Source organism: Halyomorpha halys, unplaced genomic scaffold (assembly GCF_000696795.3).
Source record: "Halyomorpha halys isolate HHAL.00 unplaced genomic scaffold, Hhal_1.1 Scaffold831.1, whole genome shotgun sequence".
NCBI classification, from domain to species: Eukaryota; Metazoa; Arthropoda; class Insecta; order Hemiptera; family Pentatomidae; genus Halyomorpha; species Halyomorpha halys.
Genome location: NW_027110085.1, coordinates 25,151 through 40,107, shown reverse-complemented (window position 1 = coordinate 40,107; position 14,957 = coordinate 25,151). Strand labels below are relative to the sequence as shown.

At 32.8% G+C, this 14,957-nt stretch overlaps 1 protein-coding gene and 1 long non-coding RNA gene across 3 annotated transcripts in view; one reads left to right on the top strand and one right to left on the bottom strand.

Moving 5' to 3' along the window:
• Positions 1-5,267, top strand: part of LOC106686493 (uncharacterized) — a 35,736-nt gene extending 30,469 nt beyond the window's left edge. For both annotated transcript variants that reach the window (XR_001344014.2, XR_010843651.1), the window contains exon 4: positions 4,224-5,267. This is a non-coding gene — a long non-coding RNA (uncharacterized lncRNA). The remainder of the gene's footprint in view (positions 1-4,223) is intronic.
• LOC106686491 (protein takeout) overlaps positions 1-14,957 on the bottom strand; it is a 28,905-nt gene that overhangs the window by 8,792 nt on the left and 5,156 nt on the right. The window contains exons 2-5 of the mRNA XM_014429840.2: positions 9,251-9,343; positions 5,813-5,960; positions 1,476-1,603; positions 1,242-1,391 (exon numbers count right to left, since the gene is read on the bottom strand). Of these exons, the coding sequence (XP_014285326.1) occupies positions 1,242-1,391; positions 1,476-1,603; positions 5,813-5,960; positions 9,251-9,343 (519 nt within the window). The remainder of the gene's footprint in view (positions 1-1,241; positions 1,392-1,475; positions 1,604-5,812; positions 5,961-9,250; positions 9,344-14,957) is intronic.

Genomic DNA, 14,957 nt, shown 5'->3' with positions numbered 1-14,957 from the left:
AAAAACAGAGAAGAAGGAATAAGATCTAACTCGCTTGAACTGCTGTAAAACACCCACTTTATTGTATTCGGTACATCTCTTATATACCCTCGATCAGCTGATCTCCTCAGTCAGCTGACATCGAAATAACAGCTGACTCATACCGTAACTTATATATATATATATATTAATCAGATTAATTTCTGTGTGTTTACTATTTATACACGTTTTATTAGTTTGTTTCAGATTTCTCCATATCTTTTTTGCATTTAATGCGTTCTCCATTATATTAGAGCTTTTGTTCTGCAGTTCAATCTATAATAAATAAATACTTATCTGTATTTAAACATAGAAAAAATATATATACTAGTTATAAATTTCATTTTCTTTTTAAGATACTGTTAAAAGCCAGTTCTTATGTCTTTTTATTTTTCTAAACTTAATATGATTTTGTCCTATTTTGAATAAAATTGTATATGTAATATATATTACATATATATTATATATTTTACACTATACGTTTCAAGCATGGCGATAATTATATTAAAACTGTGTAACAATTAGACATATATTTTAAAAAATATGTATACCTAATTTACAACATGTATCTTCGATATTCGAATATGAATATAAATTTTGCACATAAAATTTTATAACAATTGTAAATCAATTTATTATTTATCAATTATACACTACATTGTAGAATATTAAACTTTCTATAATTTGAACGTCGAATTTTTTTTTAGATATAGATTTCTCATTATTAATTCACTAACTACTGATTTTTGAGGCAATTTGCTATGAAGTATTGCTTTTTAAAAATCTAAATCTCGAAAACTATTGAATGTAAATAGCTCTATTGGGGCTCATATTTTACAAAATTTACTTTACTTTAAATGATGTCCTCTTAGGTTTTCTAATGTTGTAGGTAGTTTAAAGATATAGAGCTTCATACAAAAAAATGATTTTTTTTAACGATTTGAAACAGCCGGCTCATCAATTTTGACTATTTATTATACATATTTTTCATCGAAGTAATCAAAAATTGGGTTGAAATAATTGATTTTTTCTACTGGGCTGGAAATACTATTATCAGTTAACCTGATAATTGGTGAAATGTCTTTGTATGTTGTTTTCACTTAATTTTTTTTATATGTTGATTGATAAAAATAAATTATAACATGCATAAACCCCATTGACTAAATATTGTTAGAAGAGTCGCATCCCAAAAATAATGAATTAACCTTCAAGAATGTACTCACCCAAAAGCTTGTCTCCGTTAAATAGGTTTTGAAAGTCAAATGTGGTCTTCTTTGGGGCTATTTTCAAGTCAACGGATTCCGCTTGGATGTAATGTTTTCCATTGCTATTGACTTCCTTCAGTTTGATTGTCACCTTAGCTTCCACATCAACTGAAAATATCAATCATATGGCATGTATTGTAAGGATTATTCGGGAAAAAATAATCGATAGTATATCAACTCAACTCAACTCACCCATAGTGATATTGCTCTTGCCGGTTCCTTGGATCGGCAAAACTAGGACCTTTCCGGAAATAGTGTAGTCACCGAGTATCTCGATGGAATAGATCATCGTCGTAAAGGAAACTGTTTTCCAATCGTTTCTGTAAAATAGAAAATAATTTTATTCTGAGACATCTAGCCCTCATAGAATAATAATTACAATACACATTTAAAGTAACATTTATCTGGTTATCTTTCTATTATATAAAATTATTTTCAGCGATCACCGTGTAATATTTTATTTTACTCTCTCAGCAAATTGAAAACTCGAATCCTGAAGTTATCACAACCATCGAAGAATGGTGTCTACAATGGAGGATTAAAATAAATCCCATCAAATCACCTTTATTCTTCGTAGTACACCTACCGACTGCCCTACTGTATCGTTTAATAATATTTCCCTTATTCCTGTCAAACAGATCCGCTATTTAGGACTTTATCTGGACAAAAGTCTAACTTGGAATCCTCATACAAGACTGAAAAGACAGGACATTTCACGTCGATTCCGACTATTACACTTACTAGACAAGCGGTCTAAACTTCCAACAAAAGACTGATCTACACGACTGTAATAAGGCTAATCTGAACATATGCAGTATTCTCATAGTGGGGGGGGGGGAAGTCCATGTCATTTTTAGGAACAATTTTTTTTTTAATATATTTTAATGTGGTGCAGCACATAGCTCGGTTGATCCCCTTACTGTGGTGCAGCCCATAGCTCGGTTGATCCCCTTACTGTGGTGCAGCCCATAGCTCGGTTGATCCTCTTACTGTGGTGCAGCCCATAGCTCGGTTGATCCCCTTACTGAGGTGCATGGGCTGCCCCTTGTTCTCTACATGCGTCTGGTAGGTCCAGCCATCGTGGTCCGCATCCACCCAGGTGCCTCCTGGCAGTTCGCAGTTCATCAGCCTGGTCTCAGTCTGATACAACTTCCTCTTCTTTCGATGGCTCGCCGATATCGGCTGATAAAGCACTTCCCATCATACAAACTAACTCCCTGTAGAAGGGATAATTCGCTTTTTCCATCAAATGGGGAAGTCCGAAAGCTAAAATTCCTATCTTTCTTGTCAACCTGGCCGTGTGTCCTGTGATGGACCAATCTACTACTACATGTTCTGTTATTTCAGGAACTCCGCAGGTGGGGCACCTGTCTCTTCACCTCGTATTTAAGGACATCCTTCTTAAGGATGAGGTCCAGGAGCATTTATGTCCAGCACTTGTACTGCCTCATGTGACACCATTCTGTTGGTCTTCGTGACCCTCAGCGGAGCCAATCTCTGTATGGTGGTCATCTCCTCTTTTGTGAGTACTTGAGGTTCCGGCTCCATGCAGGGGATGAGTACCTCAAAATACCTTTATATTTGGTCATCGTTGCAGGTTACTAGAGGGACCAATACGCACCCTCCATCCTACTTGATCCATTGAGTGACAGGGTCACCCTATCCTCTTCAGGTGAGGAGTGGCATCAAATCGCCTTACTCTCACACTAAGATCTGTTAGATCTAGTCCGTACCAGACATAAATCCTTCCATTATAAAATCCCTAACGACTCATCCACTAGTTTCTAACCTTACTTCCTCTTCCATTCCTGAGAATTCTCCGAGGGACCTGAAAAGAGATGGCCTCAAGACCTAATGAAAAAGGTTATTAGAGTCCTATTAATGTATAGTTTCTACTAGTCTGTGTCACACCATTGTGATCTTACATCAAATTTACTAGATGTATTATTATGTAAATACAATTGAACATATCAAAAATAAAAAACAAAAATCCTTAAAAAAGGTAGCAAACTATATTTATATTTATTTTTATTATACTAAACTGAAATAAATATACAATCTGATCTACAGATTACATGTAAATTACAGTTATTCAAGTTGAGCAACGAGTAGTACAATTAAATGAACATTCGTATAATTTGTGAAATGGGAGTTGGTACACTCTTAGGTGAACAGGGAAGTACATCGTTATGATTTAAAATAATAACTTAATAATGAAACGTGTATTAAATAGTATTAATGTATGATTTTATTTTTGTTCTTTTATTAATTTTTTTTTTTGTTTTTATGGCATATTTTATTTTTTAATATTAGTAGACGATGGTTGGAGGGTTCGATCAGTAAATACGATACAACATGACCTCATATTACTCTACGATCGACTATTAATATCTCATTATGTTATTTTTAAATTTGTTTATTATTACTATTTATTATTTTTCAATATCTCTCTACTAACCCAACACGTTTTTCTTTAGCATACGTAAATTTAAATATATCTAAAAAAATCAATTTTGAAACTCTTAAATTTAGTAAAAAAAATAATTAGAAATCTAATATGGTTGTGAAATTAACCACATGGTGTTAAGTACATTTCCAGTTGCTTTACGAAAAATACAATTAAGGTTTTCTCTTTTAGGAAAATTAATTGAAAAATATTAATTTCCCTAAACGAGAAAACCTTATAATTGTATTGTTTATAAAGTTCATTAAAGTGAGTTCGTAGCGTTTTTCAAAATTTCAATTTAATCCTCTCTCTGTGTTTATAAAATCATATTTACTTGGTCAATTATGTTTATATATTCTAAAAAAAAAGGATTAGTTAAGGTGCTTTTATGCATTAGTTTCAACGGAGATTCTTTAGCTTTAAGTGGTATTTTGCTTGCTGAAAATGGAAGAGAAAAAAATTCATTTTCGTCATTTAATGATTTTTTATTTCAGAAAAGAAAAATCCGCTGCACAGACGGTTAACAAAATTTGCAGTATGTATGGTTATGATGCCTTAGAAGAAAGCGCCAGGATCGTCCTTCAACTGTTGATGAGGACCAAATTCAAGCATTGGTCATAGTCAACCCTCACAGTACGACACGGGATATCGCAGAACTATGTTGGAACAATTAAAGTGAGCAAATTATTTAGCAATTAAATTATAGCAGTGAGCAAAAGCGTCCAGCATTGGCTAATCGCAAAGGCATAGTTGTCCATCACGATAACGCCCGCCCTCACGTGTCTTTGCCAAATTATTGGACCCCACCCACCCTATTCACTAGACCTTGCCCCAATAGATTTTCACTTATTTCGGGCCCTTCAAAACTCTCTGAACGGGAAACACTTTAATTCGCTCGAGGATTCCAAAACGCACATAGAGGAGTTGCGCAAAAATCTGAGAAGTTCTGGGTGGACGGAATTAAAAAATTACCTGAAAGATGGCAACATGTTATAGATCAAAATGGTTCATATATAATTGATTAAAAATATTTAAAAGAATCTGAAGCTTTTATTGAAATCACCAGTAAAAAACGCTACGAACTTATTTTACAACCAAATACTTAGCACCACTGTGAAGTATGCTATCGATATACGAAACCTAATTATCTAACTATTTTTTTCATTATTGTAATTTACAACTATACATTTATATAGATAAATACAGAAAATTTGATTTTAGTTTATAATGGAGTGATACAGGCGTGTAGAGAAACTACCTAGTGGTGGTATTTACAGGAACATATAAAGAAATAATTTTTACTATGTTAAATTTTTTACTATGTTTACTTTACAAATTATTTTCGTTATTGTGGCAATACTGCCATCCCCACTCCTCCCAATACCAACCGTCACTTTGTTTTTTGACTGCCGTCAAAACAGGTATGCATTCTGTCTCATCATTTGATTTGTATTTTTTCTTTTTTCATCTCTTTATTTGTACTTTCTTTAATATTTCTTCTCTTATACATCTGTTACTATTACCCTTTTCATTTACTATTTACATAATTATACTAAAACTATTACACATACTAATTATACATACTAATTACCTTAAATTTTTCTTATTATATCTTACTTTTCATTTTATACCCCTGTTATTTCACACTTATTTTTTTTCTCTTTCTTTTCCTTTTTGTAACTATAGTGTTTGTATCTTTTTTAGCCCTGACGAAGCCCTGCAAGGTGGGGTGAAACGTTGGCTCAATAAAATAGTATAATTATCTATTTGAGTTTTTTGTTTTTTTTGATCGCACCCGGACCATATTTCATTCATCTGTACACACGGTCAATCAATAATCTTCCAATAAGGAAATAATGTATGCATTTACTTTATACAATACAAAGTGATATATATAAAAATAATAATCATGATAAAATTCCTGGGAGTTTTATCCTGTCTAAAATTAACTAAAGATTACAGATATTTTACTGGTTATGATTTCAATGTTGAAAAAAATATATATCTCTGATTAGATCTTTTTTTTTTTAAATGGCACACATTAAGGAATTTTTTCATAAACTGGTTTAGAATCGAAACTCACTTGGCGTCGAGGATCTTATTATTGGTCATGCCGTGAAACTCGACGTTCTTGAATTCTAGCGTGATGGCGACTGGTCCCGATCCTTCGTCCACCACTAGCTTCTCGAATGTGTAGGGCTCCAGGGGAGTTACTCCCAACTTCTCATTGCCTGCAAGGCCAATATTTTAGTCAATTTACAAACATTTAATTAAACATTTTTTTTTATTTATTTATTGACATTTACTGCTGTAATACACATAAAACACAGAAAGTAAATTTGAAGTAAGATCATAATGGTACGTTACAGGCATGTAGAGAAACTACCCATTGGTAGCTCTCTAAAAACTTTTTTACAATATAAGATCTCCATCTTCTTTTCAGTGACCTCGTAAGATTGTCAGGAATGGAAGAGGAAGCAAGGTTAGAAACTAATGGGTTTGAGTTGTTTGGGAGTTTATGATGGAAGGATTGATATCTAGTTACAGAAGAAACATTTAGGTCTTTATGGATGATTTTATTCGTGACAAAGAAAGATACATTAAGGATTTTACGAAGGATTTTGGATTTTAACAATTGGATACGAGAGAATTTCTAAGGTTCCAGTATGTCCAGATAGGCCTTATTATTGTCATGTAGATCAGTCTTTTTTAATGAATTGGAAGTTAGACCGTTTGGTTAGTAAGTACTGTAATAGTCGAAATCGACCTGCGGTTTCCTATATTTTCAGTCTGCTGTGAGGATTACAAGTTAGTCGTTTGCCAAGCGGATCTGTTCGAGAGGATTAAGTGCAACATAATATATACTGTAGGGCAGTCGGTAGGTTCACAACGAAGGGTAAAGGTGATTTGATCGGATTTGTTGGGATATTTACAAAGTTAAAATTGGAATAAAACTAAACAATAGAACAAGTAAATGTAAACTGCAGCACAATGTGACACAAAATTGTGAAAAATCAGTTCATTGGTAGTATTCCAATAACATTTCTATACTGGAAGGTTTCAAAATCCATCATCTCCTCAGATGCATAAAAGGCTTGCTCAGAGCAAAATCGTTTGAGAATCTATTTTTCCTCAAGCATGATTGAATGCCAATTTGGGGTCCTGAGCAGAGAGAAAAATGCCATGGATACAATATTTATTTGTCAATAGGTCATTCAAGAATAAGGGTCGTATCCATGACAATTTTAGCTATTAGTTTCAGCTATAGCTAATTACTGAGTGCCTAATCGACAAATCAGAGCATACCTAAATTATGATATAGGATTCTGGAAGAGATTATTAAATTGCAAAATAATTCTTTTATTCAAAACTCTCGAAAAAGATATAAAGAAGGAAATATAAAACTTAAGTTACATTGTGTGCATTGCTGCTGTTAAGAAGTCTCATTTAACTTATCTTTTTATTTTTTTGTAAAATAATGCATTTAATTATATTTAGTATAAAATCTAATTTAAATGCTCTTGTCGTAAATTTAAATTTAATTAAAGATTAAGAATTATTTTTATTTTTTTAATGCATAAAAGTCTATCAGGTGTTGTTTTGGAATGCAAATCCCTCCTCCAGGAACTGACACTAATGTGGTCCTATAGTGGATTCCTAGCCATTGTGGGATTCCAGGAAACGAAGAGGCTGATAGTCTTGTCAGAGAGGGGGGCGCCATTGCCACAAACGGTCCATCCAAGATCCTATGGCTCCATAAAAAGAATGATAAGGATCATAGTTAAGGAAGAAATGATAAAAACACACATGGACAAGGTGGAAGGGAAAAGATACAAGTGTTTAATAGAAAACCCAATCCCAACTGACCTCCCTATAAGAGATGCATTAGGCTACTTCCGCCTGACAACTGACCACATAGTCATCTCCACAAGATAGGCTTGTTTCAAGATTATACATGTTTAATATACAACCAACGGAGAATGGATCCAACCTTGACACATGCCCTGCTATGAGTGAAATAAGAAATTTGCAAATGAGCATTTGAACATGTCTAATTTATATTGGCAGCAAAACGTCGGATGGTTGAACCACCAACAACTTCACCCTAAGAAAAATAATTTTTATTGGTAAATGTATCGATCGAGGCAGGAGTTCCCCAAGGCAGTGTCCTGGGTCCTGTCCTCTACATCCTCTTCACTGCTGACATTCCCATCAATCCCCACACGTTCCTGTCAATATTTGCCGATGATACAGCTATTATGTCCTAACCTGATCCTGTAACAGCCTCATTCAATCTCCAAACACACATCAACCGGATTGATCAATGGTGCAACCAATGGCGGATAAAAGTCAATGAATTCAAATGCATCCATGTGACTTTTACCCTCTACCGCAGCTTCTGCCTGTTCTTTATAACATATCTTTACCCAGATCCGACACAGTGCGTTATCTTGGATTCGTCTTAGACAAATAATTCACCTGAAACCAACATACTATATTTAAAAGACAAGAAGTCAACAGTCGATTCACCTTACTGTACTTAATACTCAGAAGTATCTCTCATCTCTCAATAGAAAGCAAACTTCTAATTTATAAGACTATACCCTGACCTATCAGAACCTAAGGACTTGAACTTTGGGGAACAGCTAAACTATCAAATATCGAAGTATCCAATCCTTTCAATCTAAAATCCTTAGAATCATAGTCAATATACCCTAATACGTTTCCAACAGAAAACTGCGCCATGACTTCCATATCACTTTTGTCCTTGACCTCATACCAAACAATAGAATTCTCAAAATTCCATATAAATCTTCTTAATTGTCCTAAACCTTTAGTTCAATCCTTATTCAGTTCCACCCATCTCTACAATCCACCTCGAAGGTTGAAACGGCAGTGGCCAAGAGACTTCTATGCCACTGCCGTTTCAACCTTCTAGGCGGATTGTAGGGATGGGTGATTTAATCAGATCATGCTCGACTGTCAGATGTTTGCCTAATTAAACCAACTCACTTCATGAGGCTGGTTGAACTTCGGAGGTCTCCCGTACCCACAGGGCTTACTCAAGGTTATACTGAAACAAAAAATAATTATCTACCACAGCAGGAATCGAATGCGGGTTCTTGGAGATAGTAGCACAGTGTCTTATCACTGAGCCTCCTGTTCTCACTTTAATTTATTTAACACTAGATAATTCGACAGCAGAATTTCCTCTAATTCCAGGATATACTTGAAGAGGACAAGTTTCCTCTAGGAACCTGAACCAATACAATTTTTTTTCCTAAAAACCCCCATTTCCTTACCCTCCTTTACCAACGGTGATCCTAGCGTTATCATATTATGATAAGGAATTCAAGAAGAACTGGATGGAGTTATTAAATCGGCTTCAACTTCTAAAAAGATCCTCATTCATCCCGACTATAACCTAACAATCAAGTCTTGAAGGATGTACCTATACAAAAGTAGGTGAAATCATAATGATTGTAAAATGTTTACTCACTAAATTAAAATTTTTACTTACCATTTTTGAAGAATTGGATGGCTCGGTATATCTCTGTGGCGATACACTGGTTATAGTCATCTGCAGATTGTTTACATGGCTTCAATCCTCCGGCTGAAACAGACTAGAAGATATTACTTCTTACTCTAATAAACAGCAAAATCAAAAACTGACGTTCAGATTGATCGGTAATACTAATGGATAACCGAGAAAATTTTTAAATATTTCAAAATTTAAAGTTGTCGGAGTACGGAGAAAGTGTAGCATAGCCCTGCTAGTGCTTCATTCATATCGTGCGTTTTATTTTATTCTATTGGACAAACACAGAAATAATGGCCAAATGAGCTATTTGACTTATACGAATCTCATGTCAATGTTAAGCATCAGTCGGGACTGATAGTGTTCGGGTTTTCATGATTAAGTCAGTCACATCATTATTGCTTTTGAATGATGACTTTCATTCCAAATGATCTTGTTTTTAGGGGGTCTCTGCTTCCAAGAGCTCCGGGTAATTAAAAGAATTTATTTCAACCTATTTCTTTTTATTACTATGTTGAACTCATATATATTGAATAGTCAAAATTGATCACTTCTTAACATAGTTGGGGGAAATTAAAAATGGCTGCTGTTTAAAACGTTTCAAAAAATTAATTTTTCATTAACAATAATAAAAATTACTCAAATACGAGGAGATGGTTGGGGGGTCCGGTCAAAATTTCTATCCTTCATCAGGGCTAAGAACAGAACAAGATAACAACCAATGAATACAGAAAATAAAATATAAACAGAATTTAATTTATAATCTTAATATTTTCTTGAGACTGGTTAATTTTTTTTAAATAAATAATTTAAATTCTATCCATTATAGTCTCAAAACCTTTTATTTCTCTTATAAGTCTGACGTTTCGGCCAATCCGGCCATCTTCACGGACAATCTACCACAAAACAGCCTTTATTACATGTATGATCCTACAACCATTTCAAAATACTTAACATTATTATTTATAATTTACCTTACCTTAATACAACTTTGAAATTATATAATTTAAAAAACTCTAAACTCCATGCAGACTATTCTGCCCAGGTCAAAACATCAATTTCTAATTAGTCAATATTCACTTAAAACAAAATCATTTATCACAGACACTATTCCTTAAAACCTTTATAACCTTTATATAGTGATAAAGTTTTTTAAATTATATAATTTCAAAGTTGTATTAAGGTAAGGTAAATTATAAATAATAATGTTTAGTATTTTGAAATGGTTGTAGGATCATACATGTAATAAAAGCTGTTTTGTGGGTAGTAGATTGCCACTGAAGATGGTCGGATTGGCCGAAACGTCGGACTTATAAGAAAAATAAAAGGTTTTGAGACTATAATGGATAGAATTTAAATTATTTATTTTTAAAAAAATATATAAACAGAATGACATAAAGTAAATAATTGTACAGAATGGAATTAATAAAATAAAGTGATGAAAGAAGTGGAAAATAAAATGTGTACATACGTAATGGAATAAGTAGGTAAAATAACACAATTAAGGAATAAAAATAAAAATTAAGTTATGTAATGCTAAGAAATATGAATATATTAGTTTATTTATAATTTAAAAATTTAAATTATGGAAAGAAAAATAAAATTGAGAGAAAGAAAATATAAATAACATATGAAATATGTAACCATAATATTAGATAAAGAAGCAAAATATAAGTTAAGTTTAACAAAAAAAAGAAGAAGAAGAAGGCTTGAAATTCTGGCCGAAACGTTGCAACGATTAAATAAGTTACTTCAACTTATTTGTGTTTTATTTTGACCGCACCCCAACCATCTTCAGTGATGACCCAAGTCATCCACGGTCAACTATCTCTCAAGATTAAAAATTATTCAAATTGACTCAGCCTCCTTTATCAAAAAACATATTACATGTCCAATGTTTCGGCCGATCCTGCCATCATTAAGGACAATCTTATTTTTTGTATCATAGTCTCACATTGATTTGTTAAACTTTCTAGTCATAATTGGGCATAACAGCACTTGGCACTTGAGTTTCAGATTTCATACAAGCAGCCCTGATGAAGGCTAGAAATTCTGGCCGAAACGTTGGCATGATTAAACAAGTTATTTCAACTTATTTGTGTTATATTTTGACCGCACCCCCTATCCATCTTCTTCTCATATGCCCAAGTCAATTTAATATATCATTTAATAATTATTCCTATCTTTTACAATTTTTGTATTTTAAAATCAGTAACTTATCACAACACTTCTTAAAGCCAAAAGTTTAGTTTCTTTTATTTAATTTTTTTTTTTTTACATTCCAATTGGTGCTTTAATTTCTGTTGAATATAAGTTTATTTCTATTTTTAAAAGTTTAATTTATTTTGTATTTATTATTGGAGAAGATTGTCGGGGGGTGCTGTCAGCAAAGAACAACATAAATTAACAAAACCATATTTATTTATTTTATGCCGACGTTTCGACCTGAATTTCAGGTCTTCATGAGGGCTATAGAATAAAAGAGATAACAACAACATTTAGAGAAATATACAATTGAAAAGGAATAGTATACAAACAAATTTAGAATTATACAAAATATTGAATTAAATCATAAATGATAAAAATTGATAACTGATAATTGAATAATAAAAAAAATTTTACTTGATTGATAATCGTGTAATTGGATGATAGGTATGATGAATAATATGTATGGTGGATAAGAGCCCTGATGAAGACCTGAAATTCAGGTCGAAACGTCGGCATAAAATAAATAAATATGGTTTTGTTTATTTATGTTGTTCTTTGCTGATCGCACCCCCCGACAAACTTCTCTAATCATTAATCTACGGTCATCTATCTACACCTTATTTTATATTTAAATCTATTTTTAAGTTGTTACGTAAAATAAGGGAAGTTTGTTGTAGTACGTGTATGTGTAGACTGATGAGGTATCATTGATATGAATGATATCAACAGTTTAGTTGATTATATAACCTAATAGGTGTTGTGATAAGTTGTTAATTGCTAAATACAAAATTGTGAAAAATAGAAATTATTAATAAATGTTATACTGACAAAAGGTTTATATTAACTGTGTTAAATTGACTTAAGCATAATAGCCTGCATATTTTAATTAATCAATGTGAGACTGTGATATTAAAATTAAGATTGTTCTTGATAGCTGGATTGGCCAAAACGTTGGGCATGTAATATGTTTTAATAAAGAAGGTTGAGACTATTTGGATAATTTTAATTATTATTAATAAAACTGCCATTTTCGAACAAGATAATAAAAATATATTTAAATTAAATTTTCCTAGTTTCTAATCTTGCACCCTCTTCCATTCCTGACAATCCTCCGAGGCGCCTGAAAAGAAGATGGCCACGAGACCAGCTAATGTAAAATATCATTATAGTGCAACCAATGGGTAGTTTCTCTACACGCCTGTAACACTCCAATTTAACTTAGATCAGATTTACTAAATGTATTATAATGTACAGTTGTAAATAGCAATAAATAAATATTAAAAAAAAAAATTAAATTTTTATTCGGAGCTCGATATCTTTTATAGTAACTAAAACTCTAAAACCCTAGTCGAAAATCACTGAAAGTAGAGTAAATTTCCTAAAATATGAGCCGTAATTAAGCTGCTAAATTGCGTTTAGTAGAAGTCCCCATTTTTTTTCTAAATTACGAAACATCAATATTTTATAAAATATCATGGACATTTCTTCAAACTACGTATAGATTTCTATTGAATAACAGTAACGGAATATGAGAAGTAGCTTCCATGATATTTGCCATATTAAAATCTACAGCATTTTCATATTCTGAAAAATTGGCCCCTATGTGTTAGAAATAAAATATAGCTATATGGGATCTTAAAATCGATAGCATTTTCGTTTTTTATTCGTCTAAATATGTGAAATGGGACCTTCATACATTAGAAATTGAAGGTGGTAAAAAAATAAGTGAATTAAAAAAAAAAATCAAATTGTTATTCAAATAATACGTTTTCGACTAATTTTTTATTCGAATGTTTAGTCGTATAAAAATTTATTCGTCTCTCGTCAATGGAATAAAAAAGTATTCGTCTCTTGTCAATCGAATAATTTTTGCCCAACTCTGAATTAAAGTTATATTAATGTACTATATAAGAAAGTTGATAACGTTTATCTTCGTAAGAGCAGCTGTGCCATGATATCCGTCTATATTAATTCATAAAATATTGATTTTTGTTTTTGGAAAATAATTTTACTTTTTATATAAGAGATGGTCAGGGTTGCGGTCATAAGAGAAACAAAAATAGTTTACAACTATTTATTTTCCGACGTTTCACCCCACTTTGCAGAGCTTCCTCAGGGTTAAAAAGATACAAAAAAAAAGAAAACTGAGAATATTACTACAATAAGGTAATTTAAGCTAGGATAGGTCATTTTACTTTTTGAAAAACCGTTGGAAACAATTGAACGTAAAGAGCTGTAATTAACGGTCATATTTACTATACATAAATAATTAATATTTACATCAATATTAGTATACAATATCTACACGCACGGCCTGAGGATCATCGAGTCCAGTCTATTCCCCAATATGACGGGTAGAGCAGGGATCTTCCAGATCCCAGCGCAGTCTTCTCGCCATTGCCAGAATTCTAATTGTTGTCTTTATTTTACACTAGGTCTCAATGCATCTGCCACTTCAACCTTCAGGGTGGACTGTTGAGGTTAGTAAATCAAAGGGTTTGGAATTTTGAGAACATAAGGTATATGAAGATCATGGAGTAGTGTTATGTTGGAACCGTAATTGGGAGACCATCGTTCTGAGCATTTTGGATTGAAAGGATTGGATGCGTTAGTTGTTCCCCAAAGTTCAAGTCCGTAGGTCCAGATAGGTCTAACCATAGTCTTGTAGATTAGAAGTTTGTCGTCCACTGAGAGATGAGAGGTTCTGCTGAGTATTAAGAATAGTTGGCTGAATCGTCTGTTGAGTTCTTATCTTTTAAGTCTAGTTTGTGATTTCCAGCTGTCTTTTATCGAGGAAGAAACCAAGATATCGCGAAGATTTGGGTACTGGGATACTATTAAAGAGAACTGATGGACAGAAACTGTGGCGGAGGGGTTGTTGTAACTAAACACAGATATTATAATATAATAGTCGACGTTTAATTGATTTATTGAGAATAAGAAGAACCACTACACTGTACCACTACAACCCATGGAGAGTCAGAGGTTCAGTACTTTCTGAGGAAGTACTGTTACTAGACCAACGGTTGTGCAAGGAGATGATTTGATCAGAATTACGATCTAATTTCTAATCTCTCGAATTTAAGAGGCTAAGTGGAGATCCCTGCTTTACCCGTCATGTTGGGGAATAGACTGGACTCGATGATCCTCAGGCCGTGCGTGTAGATAATGTATACTAGTATTGATGTAAATATTAATTATTTATGTAGAGTAAATATGAACGTTAATTACAGCTCTTTACGTTCAATTGTTTCCAACGGTTTTTCAAAAAGTAAAATTGTTTTCCAAAAACAAGGTGGATATCATGGCACAGCTGCTCTTACGAAGATAAACATTATCAACTTAATGTTGATAATGTTTATCTTCGTTTATCTTCTAAATATCAAATATACACTGATGGTTCCAAATCCGAAAGCTCGACCGCCTCATCTTTCGTCACTCACGATTCAACCCACAAGTTTAAATTACATAAGTTATGCTC